General features: G+C 31.9%; 1 protein-coding gene across 1 annotated transcript in view; it reads left to right on the forward strand.

Annotated features, from left to right (window-relative positions):
• LOC129966040 (apoptosis regulator Bcl-2-like) overlaps nucleotides 1-26,103 on the forward strand; it is a 36,120-nt gene extending 10,017 nt beyond the window's left edge. The window contains exon 2 of the mRNA XM_056080388.1: nucleotides 24,028-26,103. Coding sequence (XP_055936363.1) covers nucleotides 24,028-24,171 — 144 coding nt within the window. The 3' untranslated portion in view covers nucleotides 24,172-26,103. The remainder of the gene's footprint in view (nucleotides 1-24,027) is intronic.
• Nucleotides 26,104-26,360: the final 257 nt, after the last annotated feature.

Raw genomic sequence — 26,360 nt, forward strand, 5'->3', positions numbered from 1 at the left:
TGTAGAGCTAGTGCCTTTACCTTCATGAATGAAAGTCATGAATGGCCGGCACTAGTTTCTTCAATTTGTTTCATTGCCCCTACGCATGCTACTATACAATCGAAGGCACGCAAGTTTTCTGGTATGATGGCCTTCTTGATTTTTTTTCTCTCTCTCATTTATCTTAACCACTTGAACGTGGCATTTCCTTCATGTCATTGTATTACGAACTCATCCAAGCGTAGCATGGTGTTTGCCAGAAGCTTTCATGTTCTGTAGATCTCCTGCTGTTGCTTCATTGTTTAATGTGTATCCCGTAAGTACTAGAACAAGATAGAATTTAATAAAACATGCCTTACGTTTTGAAAACTGAACCATAAATTCCAATGGCCCACCACTAAGCTGTTTTGCAGGGGGAGTTGAAAAATTCAAGTAAAAAGTGAAGTTGCACCTTTCTGTGCTTGCATTTCTAATTAGATTCGATTTATAATTGAGAATTTTTAATTTATATTTTTCCCGCCAACAAAAATGAGTGTGATCTTGGGCGTTATGAAGTTGGATCTTGAATGCTGTTGATTTTTTATATTTATTGCCAAAGTAGAAGTAATACCAGTAGTTTTTTTAAGGCTTTTTTGTGAAGTTTTAGACATTTTTGCAATTTTATAAAAAATATTTTCTGTACTTCATTACTATTTAATGCATTATTGAGACGGATTGTCAGCAACAGTAAAGTCCAAGTATATGCTTTACTTATTTTCTGCCGTTGTTGCAAATTATATTTTTTAGCCTAGTCTTTATAAGCATTAGTTTAACAAAGCTATTGGGATATGCCTAATTTCTATTTTTTTTAATTTGTGAATTCTTGCTACTCTAGATGCATGGCGATAGCCTAGAAAAATGTAAGGTGTAAAGAGAGAAGTGCAAGATTTTTTTTAAAATTCATAGATCTTCTGTAAATAACATGAACTACACGAAATTTAAAATTTATATAAATGTGACTTACCCGATGCTTTGATGGTTAGTATTCATAACATTTAACCTGGTAGCATATTCACTAGTTATCTTTAGCATTGATCGATAAAATCAAAATTGTTTGAAATGAGGAATACTGTTTCGTCTCTCATTTTTTTTTAATTGTTCGATCTACGATTTGAGTTAACACATTGTTATTAGTATTTTTTTAAGACGATCATAATATAAGTAGTAAATCATTTTTTCAGTCTTAAATATCGTGTGATCGTTTTGCGTATTGAAAGAGTTTGACACGCTTTATGGTCATAAATGAAGTAATCTTGGATATCTTTCAACTCTTTTCACTTTTGGCGGTAATTTTGGAATGATTTCAAGTTACCATAATCTGTTTTGAAATACAATTGTCAATTTTGTTTGCGAAAAACAGTGCATCGAAATTTATGGTCTGACGAAAACAATAAAACCTTGAGAAGGAGTTCGCGTGATTATTTCATATCCCGAAGCATTCTTAGCTGTTCGTGGCATAGGTAAGCGTTTCGCCATCGTCTTGTTATATTTTCCTGTTTGGTCGAATTCTCTTATTTGAGTGCTTGAAGTTAAGATAAAGATTTTCCATTCATGTGACGCTTGTTTTGCAAGCGCCGGTTTGCCAGTTGCGTAAGAGCCCATGACTCATTCATTGACTGGGTTCTCGATTATAAGATCGCGGAATGTTGTTCCGGCTGTTTAGAGTAGATGTGTGACTGAAAGAAAACTGGCTAAGTAAAGATCTTAACATGGGGGGGGGACTTGTTTTTTTTTTTTTTTTTTTAAGTGAGTGCTTGGCTAATTAATTCCATTGTTACTCCAGAATATTAGAATGCCATTTGTATGCGAAGCATAAATTGTTAAACTCATCATAGGATTTTACCATCTTGGGGGTCGTCGATTTCACCAAAAATCGTCTTTTATGTAGACATCGTGCGCTTAAAATGCGATGGGATCATAGATACCCTTGTTTGGATGGTTGGACTGGGGGCGGAGGGGTCGTCCCCGTTATCTGATCACTATTGGATCGGAAAGATGCGTCTCTTAACAGACCTACTTAGAACTGTATGTTAATATAATCAAACAAGATTCAGTTAACCATTTGTTGTATTTTCTGCTTAAAAGGGAATCTTCATTTTAAACTTTTCCACATGGTTACCCCCCCCCCTCCCCCTCCAAAGAAACTGTAAAATTCTTCGATTTTTTTTCCCCCTATGGATAGAATAAATACCGCTAATCAATTTTTGTAAATAATAGCAGCGTGTTATAGCAAATTCTTTTTTTTTTTCTTTTGCTACTTTAATTTACATTATGTACAAGCTCGAGCTCTTAATACTGTGCTATGATGTCGTCAATGTTGCTAACTTTTGATTAAAAAGAATTCCGACAGGGTATAAATCTTTCAATAAAGCATCTGCATAATAATCATAAATTAATCAAATGATTTTGATAAAATGAAATTTTAAAGCTAGTTCTTTAAAAGCTCAGTTTCGGTGTATTGCTGTTTTAAAGGATTTCGTCATTTAAGTTGTGTCTAAATCTTTTAAAAGCATTCCTTGTCTGCCTTTTTCAATTATTTCATTAGTAATTTAAGACGAAATACATTATTAGGCAGCAAGAGCATTTGGTTTATTCTCTGATTCTAGTTATTCATAAATTAATTCATTTATCAAACGAGTTGTCTTTAAAAGTGAATTGATATACTTTGAGAAACGTTCCGGCGAGATTTTTTTTAATACTCTGTTTAATATAAAGAAACTCCGGGAATATAAAAGTAATTTTTTATTCCCTTTTCATGACGACAAAGAAACATACATTGAGTAGAGAATTATATTGTAAAGGTATTTTAATAAATAACACTCTTGACCCCCCTCTCATCGTTTGCTTCTTAAACCGTAAACCTTCTTATCAGCACTACTTCATCAACTGCTCACTAAAAATACAGAAAAAGCTAAAGGAGAAATAATTTTACTTTTCTAGATTTGTAAGTATTTACAATTATTCTTTGAATTACAGAAATTTTTTTTAACTTGTCCTTTAATCGCTATCGTCCTCCTATTTTAATGTCCTTTCTCCACTACATTAACACGCCTATCCTTCGTCCTTAATATCCCCCCCTTCAGCATCCTATCTTTTATCCATTTCATTTCCCATTCTATAACCAATCCAGTTGGGGTGTTCCATTGCCTCTTTCGCAAAGCTTGGGAGACGACTTCTCTGACTCTCCCTAGTCCATCCATTTGACCAGCTGTCGAGGGACAGTTTCTAAATGGACAATCAAGCCCGATGGTCCAAATTGCTGCGAGGGCCTATAAAATTCCACCGAACTATTAAACCGGGCGATCTTGTCTTCCCAAATGGGTGCGTTTGGTGGTGTGCGTGGAATAGGCCGTGAGGTAGTACATTACCATAATCGCGACTGAACTGTTGACAAGGGGGATGAGACAGAAAGTGCAGAATGGGTGCTTCTGAGACGCAATTGGAGTTGCGTGTTTTGTGACAACAGTGTTGTAATGAGGGTTGGGCAAGAAGGGTATGTATGGAAGTTTCAAGTGGCATCAGTCTTGGAAGCTGGAGAAGACTGGTTTTGCATTTAGCTACATTTTTAATTAAAAATTGCACAATTAAAACCAAGGAATGAAGCAAAAAAATATGAAGTTGCCTAAGCGCCGTCATTTATTTTTGTTACACCGCTGTGCAGCAACGCCATAATTGTTTGAATTTATTATTGAATTATTTTTAATTTGCTTTTGTAGTGAGACTTAACAAAACACAATCGTTATATAACATTGTGTGTATGATGTACTGAAGCTATTCTGAATTGGCTGTTGCTTAGTTGTATATTGCATTTTTGTGTGGGAAAATATGCACAAGTCCGAAGATTATTCTATATATTAATATAAATAGGTTATACAACTGTCATTGTGGCATTGTATATATATTCCACGTTTCCTAAACGACTGGGTTGATTTCAACTAATATTTGCCCGCTTTCTGTATGGCAAGAGAAGGAATACTTTCATTTTTTTTTCTTGCAAAAGATAACTGAATATATTAATAGAATATGTAATTAACTGTTTTTATCATTTTTCTACAGTAACATCTGAAGGAATTATTTTGCTAGACATATTTTAATACTATCTTAAATTTGAAATTTAACTTTTTCAATGATAGGAAATGTATTATACAATTTTTTTCTTCGTATTTTCTTTAATTCTTTGAATATTCAACGCAGACGATTATGAAATACATCTAAAGTACGATTTTGATTTATTCTACCATTATTTTTTGATATTTCTGTTTCATATCTTTTGGAATTCTTGAAATTTAAAGTAGTTATTTAACGGTGCACCTAAAAGAACTGTTATAACCTGATAAAGTGGCCAAAAATCTGATTGCCAGCGATGAAGACCCAAGATAGTCAATCAAGTGATATGTTATAAATAAAAGGATTAAGTGTATTATATTAATTTATACGAAAATCAGTTTTTGCATTAAAAATATTAAAAACATTTAAATTTTGTGCGATGAAGGATATATCAGCTAGTATAACATTAGAAATGGTTAATCTGAAACAAACCAGTTAAAACAGTGCTTTTATATAGGAAATTCATTGTCGTGGAAATACAGATCACTGAAGTTTTTCTCTATATGGTATCGATATGATTATGTATATTTACATTCAAGACTTAATGACGGCTGTAAAATATTTGTGTTCTTGCGAGTTGCTTTAAACCTTGAGTTGAATCTGTGACATTTGTACTTTATCTTACTAATTTTCAGAATTATTTTAAATTATAAAATATTGTCTTAAAATAAGTTCCTAAATTAAAAAATTTTGATTGAACAATTGCAATTTTTTTGTACTATAATGAAAATTTTTTATATATACTCGGCAAGCTGATTAAATTTATTTAACTGATATTGGAAAATTAAAACTATACAGCGTAGAGTCCAGTTACAAGTATTCAGAGAAAAGGAATCCGTTTGGCACGCATACAATTATTTAATGTGATGATAGTCAATCAAAATCTAAATTTGTTCGCACAATTTCAACATCTCGCTGTCGGTGTTTTTTAATAGGTGGAATGATGCAATTAAGGATGTCGAATTGGGTAATTAAATGCGCCGTTCCTGGAATGCGATGCTAATTTCGGCGAATCGACCGACTTCTGCTAACATGCTTGTTTATGCATTTTTCCATTTGGTGTTTATTGCATTTTGTAGGAAGTCATTGGATGAGTAAATTTGCTGCTGCGTCATTAAATTGCACAACTTGCTGTTTTCTTAAATTCTTCCTGTTAAATCTTGAAGTTTAGTGGAAGCCAGTAGTAATTGAAAATTACGCATTTGTGCTGCTTTCTATCCCCTTCCATTAAGAAACGCCGATTTTCGCGAAATATGCCAACTTGATTTTAATCGATTTAATTTTTTTAGAAGAGTTTGCATTTTTCAAAAATTAAAAGAATATTTAACGTCAAAAATTGGAAAGTTAAGTCAAAAATGCATAGTAAATAAAAGGATGCGTTACAATGTTAATCGAAGCTTTTGCTTTGCTTGCAACTTCTAGAAACTGTTATTTCAATATATTTATAAGATTGTATACAAACTGTAAATTGCGACAAGTATGTTAAAAAAGTGGTTCAAAGCTGTTTATATGGCAGACCATAGGATCTAAATTGCTTGTATATTTGTATTTAAATGTTAAAAATTAGATGCATGAAGTAGGCATAAAACATCACGAGATTTCAGATTAAAAGTTGAAATCTTCATAATCCTGTACCAGTTTTTCTTGGAAGTATTTAAAACATTAAATCATCATTAGCATTTGGCTGTAGGCTCAAATCTTCTTTGTCAAATCCAAGTTATAAAGCAAGCTTTCTGTAAGCGAATCCACCTCTTTCAGATGAAGGTCTGCAACAACTTTAAAATTCCTTGGAACAATTTTCTGTTGTTTCCACATGACCTGGATTACGGAGTCTTGGACCACCCAATAGTCTTCTTGGATGACTTTTTTTTTTTTTTGGTCATTCACTGAGACCACACAAGTGTGTTTTCGCTTAAATCTCAGTGTGCTCTGTTTTTAAATAAAGCCGTTAAGAAATGCGATTTTTTCTCTTCCCCCCCCCCTTTCTTTTTTCCTTATCATGCTTTTGCTTATAGAGAATATCTTCATTTGGTATTTTACGGATTTGCCTTTTATTGTGCAAGAACTCTGCATTTCTAAACGAGTTGAAATTGTATCTCTTTTGGCGTGTTCAATTTTATCGATGCGAACATTAATATATATAATAATATATATAACTGTTTATTACTTTCTAAAATGCTAAATTTAATTATAATGCATAGAAAATTTTATGGATGAATGGTTTTTTTTTCTTTCATTTTTCCCCTCTTCAGTGTTGTCTCTGTTGTTGTTCAGTAAATTCTCTGTTGATCTAAATTTAGTTATCACAAGCTTAGATAAAGTTAAAAATAATTGCTAATAATGCATACAACTTCAAGTTAGTGCGTGCATGGTTTTGCCAGTCGCTGTGGAAAACTATATTTTTATTAAGGGGGAAAAAAAGCAGATAAATATTAAGTAGGCAAATACAAAATACCATTATGTTTCTCTTCAAAGACTTTACTTCAAAACAGTGTAATATTAGTTATAACGTTTTTTAATAATTATACTGTCTTTTTAGATTTTTTCAACATTTTATTTGCATATATATTCACAAAATTTAATGTTTTTATAAAATTAGATGGAAAAACTTAAAGCACACCATGTTCCAAATCTTATGCAATCTGAAAGTTACCCACAGTTTACTTATATCAAATCTGATGTTACCAACATTAGCATTGGACAATTTTAATTGAAATTTATATATAATGGAATACGTGGAAGATGATTAATTGGTACTCATCGTAGAACGAAGTCAGATTTCCCATATACTGATAAGAATGTGCTGAGATTTTTTTTCTTTTTCTTTCTAGTTCAGTCGATATATTTATTCAAGCATTAAATTAACCTCTTTTTTTAATTCATTAAATATAAAATTATTTTAAGTGGTGATATCCCCACCTGTTCAGGCATCGCTTGCTGATGAAGTACAATCGTATTTCCTGCAGCCCATTCTTTTGGCTTGGAATTCCGATCCTCGCATGATCTGCAGAGCAAGTCCTTTCCGCTCTAGTGAGCTAAGTCATCCGAATCGGTTCTCGCTATTCTTTATGCCGCAAACATTCCACAGGAATGGCAAAAAAAAAAGGGCATTCTCTCCTCGACCTATGCGAGCCGAGTTGCTATTCAGTGCTGTGTGGCGTACAGGTTTCTGACCCTTTTCCTACCTGATGGTCGGTCTATCCAACAAAAACGGTGGCCCCTTGAGCGAGGCCTGGCCTATAAAGATTCGCCAATAAGCTTCTGGACGATAGTAATGATGTAAAGAGTTTTAATCCCGGATGGGAATGGGATGTTGATAAAACTTGTCTGTCTGGCTTGTTTTGTTTCGCGAGCTCGTTGTCCCAGTTCCCATAGTTGAAGATTTAGAATCTGCTAGATGGCCTATGGTGGTTTTTTTACTAAGTGCTAGACGAGTTTGTCATGTCTATTGAAACAATATTTTGAGTTAATTATCACTTCCAAACATTAACAGATATTCTTTAAGTCGGGTATAGCCAGGGCATGCTTAGTGAAAGTTGAAGTGAAGATATGTGAACCTTTTAAATACATATTTTATATTATAATGCTGGTGAAATACGCGATATCTTATAATTTAAATTATAAGTCTAAAAACATTTCGATTGTTCAGGGGATTTTTAATTGAATCGGTATTTCCGAAAATGGAAGATGTTATCTAATTAGGTTGTAGAGAAAATAACCGTTATAGGACGTTAATACTTATGCATCGCGTACGAATTATTTCATTTACTTCGAATAAGTTTGAGTGCTGTGCAGGACGCTTAAATTTTTTCATGTCATTTCCTTCCGATAAGATAAAGCACTTTCTTGTTTTGCATCTAACTGCCGACTCCTGTGTTATTAAAATAACATCTGACGTTCTTCTGGTCGTCATTGTTTGTAAAGTTAACATATTCATAAATTTAACTGTCCAATTCTACTCGCTTTAAAAGCTTGTAATATATATAACCGATGGAGTTTGTTGAAGCATAAAAGAGAAATGCATGCTGATGATTTTGTGAGGCATTATTGATTCAAATGAATAAATCGGCGGAAGCTTTAGGATATCATAGTGCCTTCTGTCATAACGTTTTCTTAAATGGTTTTTTCGTTTAAGAAAACAATTGCTGTATTTGTTCAAGATTTAATTCGAAATTCTAATTATTGACATTCCATGTAAGGAAATTGTGTTTATTATAACTTGTTTCGTAGAACTTTTTTATGTTAGCTTCGAGATGCATAAAAACAAATGTCATTTATATGACACTTAAAGCGTTTTTTTGTTCTGTGTCCCCGACTATTATAGTGGTATTTAGCGCACGTTCTTTTTCGTAACTTTTTTATCGAGATGTCATGCTGAATATGAATAAATCTTAAAGTGGAAACATAAACATTTTTCCTGAACAATAAATATTTTTTATTTTCTAGATATTCAGTGTTAATGAAATCTCAAAATTAGTCAAACTTTCTGTAAACTCACTACTGAGCCTTGTTCTAAACGATTTCTGCAGACATATTTTTTAAAAAAATTCTCCTTAGTTTGATTTTCAAGGTTTTAAATAAGCATCTGTTAAAATCAGCATGAGTCAGAATTACTGACTTCGACACTCAAGTGAATACCTCAATCTAGAATATAAAATTTGCTTTCATTCATAAAAATTATAATAAATTATATAGAATATAACGGTAACCGTATTAAATACTGTATTGAGACAATCATTGCATTTTAGGTATCTTAAAAAGAGGATCATCAGCATAGGTAAAATTTGAGATCATGGCCACTCATTTCTTATTGACATTTAAGCGAAGTGACCATCAAGCGAGTTCAATGGCAGCATTCCTCCGAGTACGAAGCAATCGAAATTGTCGGGAGGTGTGGTCGCCATGAGGCAGAGATCAAGATGCTCGTGTCTTTTTCTTCCATTCTGACCCACCCTGCCGTATGACTAATTCCGCGTGGGTGTCGTTTTCGTACATCCTTTTTCAGCTTCTCCGTTTCAGTCGCATCAATGAATTGAACTCTGAAACCAGATTTTTTTTTTCTGTCTGGGGGAAAAAAAAATCGTGCTATCTTTACTACATATTGACGCCAGTAGTGTGTGTGTTTAAGTATTTTTGGGCATTCCTTTTAAATTGAACGTTTTTTAATCGGTACCGATCGGGCATATGTAAGAATTTCATGAACTTTACCTGCATTTGGTGTATATTTACCATTATTGTGTACGATATTAACCATTATTTATAAAAAAAAAATTAAAGAAGCTTCTAACTTCTTGTAACATTGTAGCTTGGTTTACCTCTTTTTTTTTTAATTTGATATTAATTTTTTTTTACACATAGATGGATAATAAAAAAAAATACAAGTGTTTCTAATCCTGTAATTATTAGGAAATAACTTCTCTACTATCGAATTTGATGACATCTTTCATTTCTGGAATGTGTTCTATCGACTCAAATTAAGAGATGTTTATGATGTGTAATTTTTGAATATAATTGTAGCGTCATTGAATGATTTAATTTTGGCATACGTGTCAAAAACAATAATTCGATGCATGTATAATCTACTGGAGGAGTTAATGTTATCGCAGTATGTGTCATTATAAATACAAATACTAAAGAATTAGTTATTTATATTTACAAAATTGAATATCCTTTTGTTTGTTTGAATCTGATACAATTCCACATACCTTAACATAACTGACTAAACATTGATTGACATGTTGTTCATCTAGAAGCATTAACTGCACTACTAGAAAATTGTTACTCCTTAGCAAGAAAGTGAAACATGGACAAAATTTTAATTTTCCTCCATAACTTCGAAAGTTTTCATTGTAAAAAAAAAAAAAAAGTTAATTCTATAAAATTTAAATAATTAACTTTTCAGCGACGTAAATTTCATTTCTGCATAGGCATATAAAAGCAGACAGTAAGTTAAATTTCGATATCTAATCAATTTTTTTTAAAAAATGAGTTTGTGTTGTGAATTTTTTCCAAATTTGGTCGCTCTAGATCCAACTGTCCGTGTTGCATAACTCGTATGATTCTTTGTATCCCCTATTCCATTATGTATAATTGCATCATGCAACTTACAGACATTCTAACGACCTTTAAACATGTTAAGAGAAAGAAATGTATTTATTAATATGGAAAATTGTTATATGCCTGAAATCATGATGCTTCAGATTGGGTTCAGCTTGAAACTGACGAACGAAACGCATAATGTCACTGTTTTCATGCTTATTCAGGAAAATTCTTTTTGAGATTTTACTATAATGTTAAAAGATATCATGAAAAGACTTGTAATGAATATAAATGTTTATTTCCTTGCCTCACTGACTGTTAAGTTCAATTTCTCCGAATCAGTTGACCCAGAGTTTTAATTAAACCAAATCTCTTGTGCGAAGTGCAGAATTACTTTTTAGATGGAGTTATCTGTGATTATTTAAAATTTCATAGCAATATTTATAAACCGTCATTGTTTAACCTATTGGTACTTCATCTGCATTGTTGAATGCCAAGCTGGATACTTACTTAATCCTGATTTTATATCAAATACACCAAAGGTTTTACAACAAATGGGGCCATTATTAATGACTAATTATCTATTCCACTTTGTTTTATTGCTGAAGATATATTATTGGCATTAGCCAGTCAAGTCCATGAAGTTATGTGTATTTCTTAGCTTGTTCTAGTAGAAGCGATAAATTTCTACCTCAAATCTATCCACTTTTCTCGAGAACTAGATTTCATTTTTTTAAATTTTTATTTTCATTTTGGTGAGCAGATTTATGCACTTTTCCCCTCCACATCGAAATGCGTTTGTTTACCATTAAACAAGTAGTATTTCACAAGCTTGGGGGAAAAAAGAGTAAATTATAAAGCGGCGAGGGCAGGTTCTTGGATAGTATTTTTTTCCCACGAGTCGGGGAGAAAAAAGAAAAGCTGCCTTGCAAGAATTCAGACATTTTTCTCGGAATCGAAATCTTTTTGTGGAAATATATTTTGTCCCATAATTTTCATTTTCCTTATCGTTTACTTATGAAGAGGACTTTGTGAATATGCGTACTCCATGTGTTTGCTCTAACATGCCAAAAAATGACTGATTAGTGCCAGGTTTCGAGTCTTACTTTCTTTTACTGCTTTTCTATAGTTCATGCAGATACATATTTTATGAATTTTGATCTATTAAAACTGGCTAATTTTAGTAAAATAAATTGATGTTTCAGTTACATATATCATTTTATTTTTATCTGCAAATTAATGTCCGATTTCCATTATGAGGTATTTCCAGTTCATTAATATGGGATATTGACTTTGAGATAGGAAGAGAGTATTATGTGACTTTTAAATGCCAAGTACGATGGGGGAGGCGATAAACAGTGACATATCTCGACTTCCATTTTTAATTATTAATAAATAGTAATAACAAAAATATATACTTAAGTAGGAATTGACTCTTTTTTTTTTCATTTTTTTTTTTTTTTTTTTTTTTTTTGTTATATATAAACTGACAAGGGTGCTCATCGGTCTGTGTTTATAATCAACGTATGTCTTTATATGTAGATATACAAAATATAAAAGCCTTTCCTAAAAGAGAAGTTACATGCCAGAGGAGTGCGTATCTTCCATTCATGCATTTATCTAATGTTTACTTCCGCATTAGGATCAGTTCTTTTGTGCTCTAGAGTGTCTATCATATTCGTTCGTTATCTTCCATTTTTAAGGGCGTTCAAACGAAACAACATCGCAATAAAAATGATAAGCTGTCAAAGGGTTTATATTTTAATATCTTAAATATTTTTATTGTTTTAGTTGGATCAAGAATACATATGATCAACAGTTGATAGTATTGTTTTGAAAACATTGAGCATTATCTTGAGTTGAATTAAATGCAAATGAACTTTTATTTTTGTGTTTTTTGGGAACTTTGTAATTTTTATTATTTATTTGATCATTTTCCAACTGGAATAATTTGTTCATCTATGTGTCATTCATTCATGTAAATAATTTTAATGGCTTAATGGTAAAAAATGTATTAATCCTTCAGCACATACACCCATTTTTTGAACATTAGCACAAAAACGCATGGGGTCCTTGTGACCCCAAATTGTCAGGCACTTGCTTGTTATCTTATTGGCTATTTGTATAAAAGTAAAAGATGTTCAGAATATATAATTTTTTTCCATAAAAGTATGTTCTTATTTAAAATACAAATGCGATTTTCAATAAGAAAAGCCAAAATTAAACGTAGCCCCTTTCCATACTTTTTCTGTATTCATTTCCATCTTCCCCTATACATTCGTATAAAACTTATTAGTTTTATTATAAGTAGTTTTCTTCCTGTATAAAAATATTGGAAAAATAAGAACCTACATTTTACATATGGCTTACGTTAAAAAATTTTTTAGAAAAAGCTTAAACATGCACTTTGAAAATTCGCATCTTTTGTCTTTCATTTTTATATACATACTCAAAAAATACTTTTATTGGTTCTCATTCAAAATAAAATGAATTGCGAACATACATTTCAAGATAATTTATTCATATTATAAAAGAATGATTTCATATAATGGTTTTTTACATTTTTTACGAACAGAAAAGAAATCGATGAAATCTTCTGGAGTATTCGGAATCTACGTTTTGTATCGGTTTTGTATCATGGTCACTTACCAAAATTTCATGAAACATTTAATGAATATATGACGAATCTGAGCTACCATCATTCTGTCTATAAATAGGAAGATCTTTGAATCTGTGTTGCTAACTGACATACTCGTAACATTAAAAGAATCTGAAACGCTAGTACAAGCAGGGGTCCATTTGACCCCAACCCTCTTATAAGAAATGAGATTGATTTCTGGTGTTGTTCTAATCTTCTAACTAATCCATGAAGGTATAGCAAGTATAAACTTTTCTAAATTTCTAGAATTTCTAAACAAAAACAGAAAGGAGGAGATCAAAAAGACCCCTTGCGTGTGCTGACGAATTTGCTATTTTAACCATCTTCAGTGGGGGAAAAAAAGTAAATGGCTATTGAAACTTTTAAGGCCCATTCAGAATCTGTTTTTACTCTTTTAAACCTTTATGCTTGTTTGAAAAATACCACTTCATTGATTTACCTTGTGACTTCTGCGTTCCAGAAAGTTTGGAATGCAGCTGCCTGAACTCAAAATATTTTTGAACAAAAGTTCCGACGGCGTTCTAGGAATCGGGTACCGTCCCTGACTAGTTTCTTGGAATAGGTAGGGTACGAATTGTTCCCCTCCCTATTTTGTTTATGCTCCTGACCTTCAACGGTCATTTTGGGCATTGAAATGGTTGGAATTCTGTTTATAGTTCTATTTATTTTGTTTCTTTTCACGTGGTTCTACTGAACAGTAGAAATCCGTGGGGCAACTGACCAACTGGCACGACAAGAACATTTGATTTTCAGAACACCCACCCCTGTTTCAAAAATGCACATGTACTAACATGTCAGAATTTGTAGAAGATGAACAAGTATTACAGAATAAAATGTAATTTTCTTTTCTTACGCCATAAATGTAAAATATATAAAATACAAAGATTTCAAATTAATGTCACTTGTAAAATTTCACATTTAAAAATATTTTAAGCATGAAATCTTTAAAAGAATTTTATGGATTGTTGCGCTTTATAAAATCTCAAAACATAAGATTTGTTTGCAAAAATATTCCATATTACTGAAGTCAAAGTAAAACTTAATTCCAACTACAACTTCCTCCCAAGTTATATAATACTGAAATGCGAATTGACTCATCGGCCTTTAGAAGCCTGAGTATCTGTTTTCCCGAGAGAAGAAAATTCTCGAGATACCTATGGTAAACTTCCAATTAATCTTGAATACTGCATTTACTGTGAAGTTAAGTTTTCCACTGAAAATCAATTTTTCTGGGATAACATCTTTAAGCCTGGAGGCCCAATTCGCATCCTGTAATTTAAAGCCAAATATGATGAAAGGGTGTAAAATTAATATGCCCTTACGCTATTTACATTAGGCATACTATTTTTTGATAGAAAGGGAGCGGAAATATATTCTGACCAAATAGCCACTTATCTTATCGCCCCACTTGGGGTGGAGGTGGGGATATTTTTGCTTGCTTGTTTGTTTACAATGAAAATCCATGTTAGAAATTAATGATGGACTTTTGAAATCAAGATTGCCTTCTGAATTGTTTTGCCAAATTTAATCTAAACATTTGATGTATTCATTTTCCGCTTTCCCTTCTGTGTTCATGCATTGTTGTGTAACGACATGTAAATGCTCTGGAGGCCATTCTTCTTGATAGCAAGAAACAATTTATTAATGTTCTTTTGTAATTTTTACTGTTAAATATGATAAGAACCAAGCTGAAAAAATAAAATTACTTCTATAAATCTTTTTAACTTTGTAAAATTACTGATGGCATGTGTCATTCCTAATCATCCTGGTACTGCCATTCATAGCTTAGAAAAATAAAGTGATCTGGACTAGCATTTAGGGACAATACATAGAGCTTTTGAAATGTAGCCGTTTCGTGACTGATATATAATAGAATCCTCGATTTATTTAATTTAGAAATATTCTTTTATTTGCCGCTTGTGTTATCATACTACAAGGAATCATGCCACGCTGTATAACATCAAACATTTATATAAATATTAGGCTCATTTGTTTTAGTTACATAGCTCTAACAGTGGCGGCTTGTCCCCCGGAGCTACGGCACTTCTTAAAAGTATTTTTGAAGATTGCCTTTCTTTTTTTAAACCTATTTAGTACCCCCCCCCCCGCCATTTAGAGTTTGACGAGCAATGATAATGAGAAAGGAAATGAATCAATGGATAAAAGAAGCTTATTGAGGTTGTTCCGAGACTAGCCCCCAGATGCTATCCAAAGTTTGAACTAAAGTGGATTAAATAAATTGGCTGGTATGCTATGATTGCCGTATGGTATCTCTTTTTCTCTCGTCTTCTCGCAAAATGCTTGCTTTTGCTTCGATAGTTCTCCAATTTTTCTTGTTAGCTATTATTTGATTTTGGTTTCGCTTTTACGTTGTCCTGGCAGAATCACATCTGCTTTAACTTTAGATTTCTTTTAATATTAATTTATAATTCTATTTCTTTTGTTAATTTTCTAAAATATAGATCGGATAATTGCACTTAAAATTTGATTTTATTTAGAAATAAAGAATTGTTTCCTCTTGTAAAATGTAATACTGGTCATTTCTTGATGATCTACGACTGACTATGATGTCGATTTGACTCCATAATCAATTTTGGCATTACCCGTTCTGGCAACCAGCTGATCGAAACTGAACAAAAGAAATTAAAACATTAGAAGAATAGCTCTAAGTTGAGTGGGAAAAAGTAGACAATCAACGGCAGGGGTGAGGGGTACAACTTGACCCCTGCAGGGCAGATCGAAGACCTTTCTTCTTTTCGGCAGATCAAACACATTCCGCAGCGGCGCAGCCCCGAGGTGGCCCTGAGTGTTTCTTGACAGTTCCTGGAAGGGGCTAACAGATAAGGGGAAGGAAACAGAAATCGAAAGATACGCACGAAAGCTTGTGCCGTAACCGGAGTAGTAAATCGACGGCTAAAATTCCATGGAAGGCATGCTACTTTAAAGAGTGGGTGCGTGAAGTGGAATTTTCTGTGGTTCTGGTTTCGCAATGGCTGGAAATTTTGAAAGGGGGGTAGAGGGAATTATGGAAGGGTCGTGTAAGCAGACGGTTCTGTGTTCAAGTAGCTGAGATATTTACTAATTGGTTTGGTAACTGCGAATTGTTTTTCTTAACTTGCACAATAATTTCTTTTAACATGTGAAAAAAAAGGGGGAAAAAAGATCATTTTAAGTAACGTAAACGAAGAGGGGAATCAAATTTTCCCCTCATTTTACTTCCAGTTATATATGTCGGGACAAATAATAATAAAATTAAGACTCGGGTGACCTGGCTGTAAAATACCAACTACGAGTAGGGACGTTGTTGGTCATTGTTAATCGAAGTTGGATTTTGTTGAATCTGTCAGACTTATGCGGTCGCCCACAAATGAGTTGTAATTTGGAAGATACTAAAAGGGTTATACTTTCTTATTGTGTCTTACTCATATAGACAAACCATAGTTTTTGCAATGACGTCGAAAAGTATTTGAATATATAATTGTATAAATGCAAGCAGATTTTTTGTATTGTGTAATACCTATTTACAATAAGTCGGTCATATTTTTTTCGGATTATTTCTGTTTAGCCATTTACGTTCGATTTAGCCATATGTTTCATGTGACTGAATCGCTTGTAGTAAAATGAATATTCCATTCAATAATATGTCTTTATTTAAAAAATTTTCACCTCCTAAGTTACTTCCTTAAATTTGATTTTAACTTTTGAGTTCCATGCTATTTTCTTTCCTGCGCTTCTCATGGTTTAATTTCTGCAATTATTTAACATCAGTTGCAGTATTGCATAAAACTATCACGCTTATAAAAATTGTTTACTCATGTAAATTTCAGGCTTTTCTCAAACTTATATAATTTCAAACTTCTAAGACCTCATAAAAATGAACATTTTGCATAGTAATTATAAAACGAACCCGTGGTCTAAAGCTTTCTGGCTTATTTGCCGAAAATGCATTTTATACATAAAATTTCATTAATCATTTCAATTGATATTAATATATTTTTGTATGTGTTTATGTGCTACACTAAGGTTGGCAGAAGTTTTAAAAGTATGATATACTGCCATAATTTCCTCAAAATAAATATAAAAACAATTTGATTCCAAAAAGACTATTTTCCTGAAAATGCACGTTTGTTCTGTATGGAAGATGGAATCTGCGTACATCTTATTTTATGCATTGATGTTTTTTCATGTGATTATAGTAAATTTCTCGCTATAATTCGATTGTAAACAAACAATTGCTGACGATTTATTGATAGGTATAATAAATAGACCATTTAATCTCTGTTTAAATGAAGAATGGCTGTTCCCATATTTTAAAATTACTGTTTCATTATTTTTAAGAGGTAATTATTCCTGTCGTCAGTCAGTTTGATCCTTTAATGATTATTATTTTTAAAAATACACAATACATATGAAATTCTATTTACTGAAGGTATTACAAAATGAACACACTCAAAGCTATAAGTAAGGACTTGTTAAAACATAAATATTTCTAAAGTTATACAGTCAATCAAAAAAGACTTTAAAAAATGTTACGAAGTCTGAAGACTAAAAACATTTATAATGTACAAGATTTAAAAACTAAATATAATCATTTACAAAAACATTGAAGAATGTCTTGGAAATTCAATAGTTGATGGGAAAATGATTATGGTGCATGCCACTGATATAAAATCCATGCTGTACTATGATATGCTCATCTGGTATAATTTTTCCTTTATAATTGGAAATTATAAATGAGAATATATTCAAGTGATCTATGAAAAAAAAAATGATCCATTTCTCGTTTGAATAGTTAAAAGTGAAAAATTTTAAATAAAACATACCCAACAGCAAGAGTTTCTTAAATAAAGTGTTAAATGGGGTTGAGTAAAAAAAATAAAATAAAGAAAGCACCTTGTATGTAGATTTTAAGTCAAAATATAGAATGCTTATCTTTAATATTCTTGAAACCGAAACCAAACGATAAACACATCGTTTCAGACATTCCTTAAAAGGAAGTCACGTGACTTGTTCGTCAAACCATAAAGTCGTCTACTCTTTCATTAACCATGCGAAACGTGTTGCCAACCGAGAAAGGAATTCCGAAACAACCTTGGGTAGAAGGGGATTTTTCTATTTTCTTGCCGTACCTTTTTATATCAGGTTGATACCAGAACCGAAAACCATGCAGACAGGTGAATCGCAATACCCGAGGTGCTTTTAAGAATGGGCATTTTTTTTCCCCCGGCGAAGGGGGGTGGGGAGATCATCCACTTTTGTGCTCTGTAAATCCGGCTTCTGCGAACTCGCCGCCTCTCATGTGCATTCCATTCCACCAGAGACGACCAATCGGAGAAGGCCAAACGATTTCGCTCTCACCGAGGTCGTGTCCTCTGAAAGACCCTTGCTTCTTGGGTGGGTGGGGAATGAACCTTCCTATGGGAAAAAAGTCGTGCAATCGTTTTTTCCATTTTGGCATCACTTTTATGAGTCTGTAATTGTCACCTCTGATGTACAAAGATGCCAAAAATTCTAAGTATTAAATTTCATGGGCGATCCAAATCTTAAACACTATTTCAAACTCATGCAAAATCAAATGCGGCTTCTTTTATGTTTACCCAGTTTTTGTTTTTAGAATCTTCGTTAACTGAAATCGGAAATTTAATTATAGAGAAGGTTTAAAATATGTTCATAGTTATGCCTTTTCGGCTATAAATGTTCTTAAATAGTGATTTGCATAGAAAATTTTATCAGCATCATTTATAATCTAAGTGGTATATTTTTCCAATTCATTGTATATTTTGCGTAAATTAAACGAGCATGTGAAATGGATTGAACTCTTGTCGCCTTATTCCGGAATAGTCCCGATTTTTAAATAGATCTGTGTTGTCCCAATTTTTACGTACATGTAAAGATTTAATATAGGGAGAAAAAAAATTGGTGTTTTGGAAATAACATTAAGATATTCTTCCAAATTATTTTCTCATTCTAATTTATTACGTTTAGAATATGTGTTGTAAAATTCGCAATGTCTCTGATAGAGCGAATAGTTTTAATTCGATAACCCTAACTTTCATGAATATTTTCAATTTTTCTTAGTATGAATGGTAAAATAACAAGAGCAAAAGTAACAAGATTGAAAATCCGGCCACAGAATCTGGATATTCAACTTTTGCTCTGGCTTGTCTCCACTTTCCTTATACATGAAAGATTTACGACTCCTAAAGTTGGAAGTTCAATCGATCTGGTCTGTTTGATTAGATTCGATTCAAGACAATTCTTTTATCAAAAATTGTAAAGTAATTAAGAAAGTTAGCTTTGGCTACTTAAAAAATAACGAGCTGTTCCTTTTGAACATTAAAATTGAATTATACTACTTCTGCGTCTCTTATATTATTAAACGAATAATCTTCAGATTCGTTTGAAATGCTATTGTATTTAATATATGAAAAGGTTTGTTCATGAACAGGCCATACATAAATAGAAGAGTTGTATATGGAAAGCAGGAATATTTAAATATTTGGATTAAATGTTGTGATCTAAAACAGAGTCGCAACTTGTCGTATAATGTATATTTTTCATTTCCAAACTTATCATTATTTAAGTAACATTTTAGTTTACTAAAGGAGCTATATAGAGTTGATGAGAATTGCATAAAATGAATCATAAATCCTTCTATAAGGTTCTCACTTTTAACTGGTTTAAAATTTAGTTAAGAAATATTAGAAATCAAAATACTGTAAAAAAAAATTACAATTTGATAGATTAGTCCAACGGGAATGTATATATACATAAATAAAAATGTTTGTATGTTTATCATTTAAGCATTTTAAAATGATGTTATTAAAGGATATACAGGAAACGATTGCAACGTGTGGTTGTGTTTAAAACGAGGAAAATTAAGTATGTATAAACATATATGATGAAAAGTGATTTCCTGTTCCTTCTCTCTTGTTAAAGTTTGTACGAAACTTTTGATGGCGATTAAAATCGATTCGTGTATTATGAAATACAGTTTTTATGAATATATATTGACTTGCGTAAAGCGCCATCTGTCGCTATGCGTAATTGCATCTGTTTGAAAATATTCGTTATTTTGGCTACTGAATGAATAATCTTTCAAAAATTGTTTTTTGGTTATTTAACCTGTGTATTTATCGCGTTTTAAAAATATTATCTTTGAAATTTTTATAGATTTATCTGTTTCGTGAAATTCTTAGATTGCTCATAATTATCTGATTTCTATGAAAAAATTATTAATCCAATGCTAATTAATTCTTTTGGACACATTAAATTTTTTTTTCTCATTGTTATCTTTTAAAAATCGGAAGAACTTTTTCTCCGTATTTTATTTTGAGTAAAAGTCTGTGAAAAATAGAACAGCCGCGTTGAAACGATCATTTTGCTGACCAAGTACTGTAAATTGTAAAATTACGTTTTTTCAAACATGGCACATTTCCCAGGAAACTCGGATTATAGCGTTTTCGAAATTTAGCATTTTTTAGAGTTTAATTTTCTTTTTGTACTTGATCTACAATATTTTTATTATTATTATTTCCAGCAATTCTTGTATATATTTATTCATTAACATTGAATAAACATATACAAGAAGTTGATAAATATATACTTATTTTACTTCTCGGTGTTTTACGCTCTGAATTCATTATTTTATGAAATTCATCTTTAATCAATTCTAAACTTGTATCATGTCTGGTTTTTCTGACTTTTTTTTTTTTATCGTGAGTTTTAAATAACATATTGCAAGGCTCCGGTATACTATTATGTGTTGTTTTCGTAATGTAGAATGTTGTGTAATGTAGAACAAAATATTCGCAAGAAAATGACTAAGATTTGCAGTTTAGAATTGTGATTTCTTTCGTGTTTTTTATATTTATTCAAATTTAGCCATTTCGCATGACTTTAAGCAAATAGAAATTACGACAAACACGCACAGGTTCCTTATTGTGGTGTGAGACATATATTCTAGTATATTCTGTAATCCCCCTCACTTCCTTCTCTCGCATATTCTCACAGATCCCGTCCTCGAACACGACTTTGTAATCCATTCATTCCTTTTAGTTGAGGCTCATAGTGGAGATGGAAGAATAGAAAGAAAACTTTCTTTCCCCTACCCTCATCCGGAATTCCAGGAAGGTAGTGTTGCGCATGCGCGCCTTCTTCATTCAGACTCCTAATGGAGTGTACGGAAGGAGAGAAGGGGAGGGGGGGGGGTAGCAAAGAAAGCACTTGGTGGAGTCCACACCCAAACGTGGGAAAGTCGTGTATTGAATTTTTTTTCCCAATGTCCTTCGTAGGGTCCATATTGCTGTGCGTGGGTGGTTATACTATGAAATATCAAAAGATATTGTTTACCTGTACTTAGCATGTATATTTGAACAAATATTGTTTGGTTTTATATAATAGTAAGAATTCTGTTTGATTAAGAACAAAAATTACTGTTTTCACCCTTTATGGTGAAAGGACTAGGGTTGGGATAAAAATTTGACTGTTACATTTGACTTTTTTTTTTTTTTTTTAGAATTTTGAGTTAGACTAAGCAACCAGAGTGTATTCATATTCGAAGACTTAGCCGCCTTTAAATTTTAATTATTAGATTGAAGGGTTATTTAAAAATAATGCACTGATTCTGCAGTCGTATGCTTGATTCAATTGTTTGTAATTTTTAAATGAAATACTCTGTGCACACTATATGTGAATTCGTATTTTGTAAATATTTTGTTTCTTAGAAGATAACAGATTGTGAAGTCTTGAAATATAATTTTTATTTCTTCAAATCATGTTTATAGTTTCTTTTGATGTGTTTACGAAAAAGAAAAACAACTGAGTTTATATTAACACACTAAGTATTGGTATTTTCTTCGCGGAATTTCAAGAGCCATTAAAGCAGTCATCGATTCTTTGTTTCACAAAATGTTATTAATTGTAGTCGTGTATCGTTTACTCAAACATAGCAGACTATTAATTTGGTGTCGTGTATCGTTTTCTCAAACATAGCAGACTGTATTATTAATTTGGTGTCGTGTACCGTTTATTCAAACATAGCAGAGTTGTATTTTTTCCGCGTACCAAGTTTCGTTCTAAGAATAAGTTCCTGATTACTTACTTCCCCGAGTCACTTCCGCTCTTCTCTGCATGACACAGATACATTTAGAACAACTCGCGTCTTTGGAGTGAAAGACTTTTTTCCCCTTCCCCTCCCTATTTGCTTGTGGCCCTCCCTTTCTTCTGCCCCTCATGCCCATGACTTCAACTGTGGGATCAGTTGTTCTCGTTTCCGGTCTGCTGAGGCAATGCTTGTTTATAGATTTTTTTTTTTTTTTTTCATCGGCAGATAGTTTAGATTGATAGCCCTAGGAAAATTGCGCTTTTTACCTTTTACATTTACTTAAATAGTCCTGAACATGCATCTAATACTATTGACACAGAATAATTGAAATTAATTTTAGGCTTTAATACTTCTTCTTTATAATTAAACCATTCGTAAAACGAAAGTTCACTAGTTTCATAACTTTTATATTACACAGTTTAGAGGTGTAACCGTTTCCTCTACACAGCTTGGTGTTGTTCTCATTTAATTTCTGACTTTTAATTGTTTTGTTCTCTTACTCAAATGGAGATAACTTAATTCGAAAATGCATTGCACTAATGACTTATTTATTGCATGTTGTAATGAACTGTATTAAATGAAATTCTTAATTTTGCTCTTGCAAATTTGTTTAATTCGATCAATAAGTTTTTTTTGAATGAGACACCGTTTGAAGATTCCAAACTTCAGGAAGCAACGTTTAGCAATCATTGGAATTAACGCTATTTGTTATACATCTATTGTTATATATAATATAATTAAATTTGTCCATTCTTATTTAAGTAAGGAAGAAGATAATATTTCGCTTGGTATAGTTTTAGAATTAAGAAGCTGCAATTCCATAGTAAAAATTGTATCCCCGTTTAACGTAAGTCTTTAAATAAATGAGAAGTAAAAATTGCTAAATTTAATTATAATAATTTATATTTAAAAATGTATCCGATATAATAAATTATCTCTCATTAATGACATTCCATGGCATATGCATCTAACTGGTGTTGTTGAAAAAAGTCATTAGTGAATTTAAAAATTAATAGGAATCCCAAGCTTACAGCTTTTTAATGATTGTTGATTGATCCTTCCTTAGCATTTCTTAATCTTCAACTTGTCCTTAAGTAGTAAATCCTTAACCTTCATTACGACTTACGGGTATATGAACAAAGCCTCGTAATCATGCATGAGGCTTCCTTTTAAATTGATAATTATTAAAATAAAAAATATTTGGGATAATTTTGAAAAGTATGAGATTTTCCTTGTTAATTTAAACGAAACATGGCTAGCTGTAAAATATTTTTTAGTAACAATCAATCATACAAAAGCAAACGAATTTTTTTTGTAATATCAGACAACAGTGCCATCTATCGAATGTTATACGAATTGTTTAACTAGTTCTCTACGTAATCTCCGGTCATGGCCATCGTCAATGGGGAAGGATAAAGGATTGCATTTCATGGCCTCGATATAATCCATAATATGACAGAACAAAATTGAATAGTTAAATATGTTAGTAGTTTCATTTTAGGTTATTTATTATTCGGTAACATTTCATTAATTTTAAATGAAGATTATCAAGCTTATACTTGCTGTTTAGAATTTTGTAGTTTTTGTAACATTTTATATAAAGTCAAAATTAATTAATTGGGTGTTCATTTGAATTGTATTTGTAGTTGCATTATTCTGTGGAATAGAACTCAAGAATTCTTCTGTTAAATAGTTGCGTATGTTAAAAAATGTTTGTTTTTAATTGTGGTGTGCCATTAAGTGTAGCAGAAATGACCGAATGAATATAATTGTTCATATATACTTCTAGACTTGGTGTTTTATAATTCATTCTCTGCCGTAGAAGGTGTTGATGGAACTAACATTCGCAATCCAGTTTTTCTGAGAATGAACATATGCGCAAGTATAGTGAACATATGCGCAAGTGTAGTGCGATTTACTTTTTTTGCGGCAGGTCAGTTATGTTCTGCACCAGTCATTGCCACTTGAATCACGGTCCCACTTTTATTTTAGTATGTCATATATTAATAGTCTTGTTAAGAGAATAATTGTGAAATAATTATAATTATGTATGATAAATCAATACTGCGTTTATTACAATATTTATTTTTCTTTATAGGAAGGTCTTGTCCACTTCAACGATGGAGGGGGTATCGACAGTGGACCTGATAGAGATAAGTGGCCATCTCTGAGGAACATCATCTGCTTAGGAGTCAGTGCTTTGGGTGCCATAACACTGGGTGCTGTCCTTGCCAAGTCATAAAAATAGCCTTTAGCATATGCCCAGAACCAATTTTAGAGCTACAACCCACCCGAAATTGCTTGTGCAGTTATTTTCTGTGGGTTGTAGCTCTAAAACTGGTTCTGGGCAAATGCAAAGAATTAATATTTTTCCTGCCTTGGTGTGGAGCGGACATTGATTCCCGTTTGGAGGACTTCATTCAGCCAATTGGACCCCATCAACTCCTCCTAGTGAGACAAGAATCTATCTCCACTCAAGGAAAAGGAGTGGATGAAGTGAATCTCAAATTTCATGATGTCCGAATTGATACCACATAAACATACCTCATCTTTTGGAATTTCTTTTGTGATTTTCGTCAGAGTGGAAACCTTTTCGTGTGCTGTGTGAATAATGTGTGTTCAATGGGAAGCTAGCTAACTATACGTAAACTTCTCTTCAGATTACTAGTGAAGAGCACTTCTGTTAAACCTTTGTGAAGTTCTTGCTGACTACCAGTGCTTTGCTTGAAGGCAGTGAACGTCAGTGCTAGCCCGGCTCTTTATGTTCATTTGTGATTGAAGACTTAACTTGTCCTTCATGGGATAAATAATTTCTTTGATTTTAATTAATTGCATATACAATTATAATGAATTTAAATGATTTTGTGATTTTATCAAAATAGCATTTCATTTCATCAATGATATGTTGGCATGCAGTATTATGGGCAGTATATATATTATATATGATGTATGTATCTGCTGGTACAAAAGTTATGTACATGTAACAGATTGGTATAGCTTGTGATTGTCAATTGAATCAAAATCGTATTCATGTGCGAGTATCGATATGTTTTTATGTTTTTAAACAAGTGTCAAGAAGTGTGCAATCTAGTTAAACAATGCAATCTTGTGTTCTTTGTTTTGGGATATGTTTCATTAGTCATGTAAAAAGTGGTTCCTGAAATTTGCAAAATTTCTTATCAAATGAATATGATCTTTAAAATACGTCTGTGGATTGGATGTGAATATACAAAATTTCCTACATTTTGTGATGAGATCTACTCCCATGTTGTGTTTCCATTTCCTACTACTGCAAGTTTGTTTCCTTTAAATATACATATTCTGTACATATTTTTAAAAAATGAAATGCAGATAATGCCATGCTTCAATGACTAACTGTATTTTTGTCCTTGCTGTTTCAGTTTTTTCCGAGCAGCTTGGTTAAATTTTATGCAGATATGTAGTTCCTACTTATGTAGCAATGGGAGTTATTAACTTTAAAGAATTCAAAAAATATCTAAGAAGTTTTTTGAGCATTTGTAATTGATATGGAGAAGTAAGGACTTAAGATTTAAATGCAATTAATTGCAAATGTTATATCATTTTCTAATGCAGTGAAAGTACTATTTAAATTAGCAGTCATTTTTTTAACATCTTAATTTGGTCAGGTATTTATTTTTATTCCAAAGATTGTTATTGATTTTTATATGAAATTTAGGCAGCTCTTGTGTATTTATCATTTATTGTGTATATTGTATGAAATCATCTTCATTCATTTTGTATATGTATTCACTTAATTTCATTCATGTTTTCTTATGTGTTTGCTTTTTTTTACACTTAGAAGATTTAATTTCTTTGTCACCTCTTTTTTATTGTAGTTATCATTTGAAAGTTGCAATCTATTTTTGGATAATTTTTATGCTTTTTCATGTGGGTTGTTGAATGTATATTATTAATGTATATTTTTATCTCTTTGTAAAGATAATTCTGTACATATCTCTTGCTGTGTGCTAATTTCGTCCTTTGTATCTATTGTTTAAATGAAAAGTCGCAAGTAGCATAATGAGGAAATTACAATGAGCAAATTAAATCTTTTGTTTTAATAAGGAAACATTTGCAAATAGATAAACGAAGATTTTGATGTAAAGTTTAATAAATGTCTGCTGTCTGTTCTTAATAAACCTGATGATATCAATTTTTTGGTGTTCCTTTTTGTTTCCTACAAAAAAGAAAAGACGTTTTTTATATTTGAATTAATTTTTTGCTCAATTATTTATATAAAGCACGTATCTGCTATTTATGCTTTGTTAAAGTAAATGCTTGAAAGAAAGAAAGGGGGGGGGGAAATACATTGCATACATAAGCACAGTTGCTATTGGAATATTTTTTTTGACATAAATGAGTATTACTGTAGAATCATAATCTTCAATTTAATTCCTTTTGTTTTTAATT

Source organism: Argiope bruennichi, chromosome 4, assembly GCF_947563725.1.
Source record: "Argiope bruennichi chromosome 4, qqArgBrue1.1, whole genome shotgun sequence".
Lineage (NCBI taxonomy): Eukaryota > Metazoa > Arthropoda > Arachnida > Araneae > Araneidae > Argiope > Argiope bruennichi.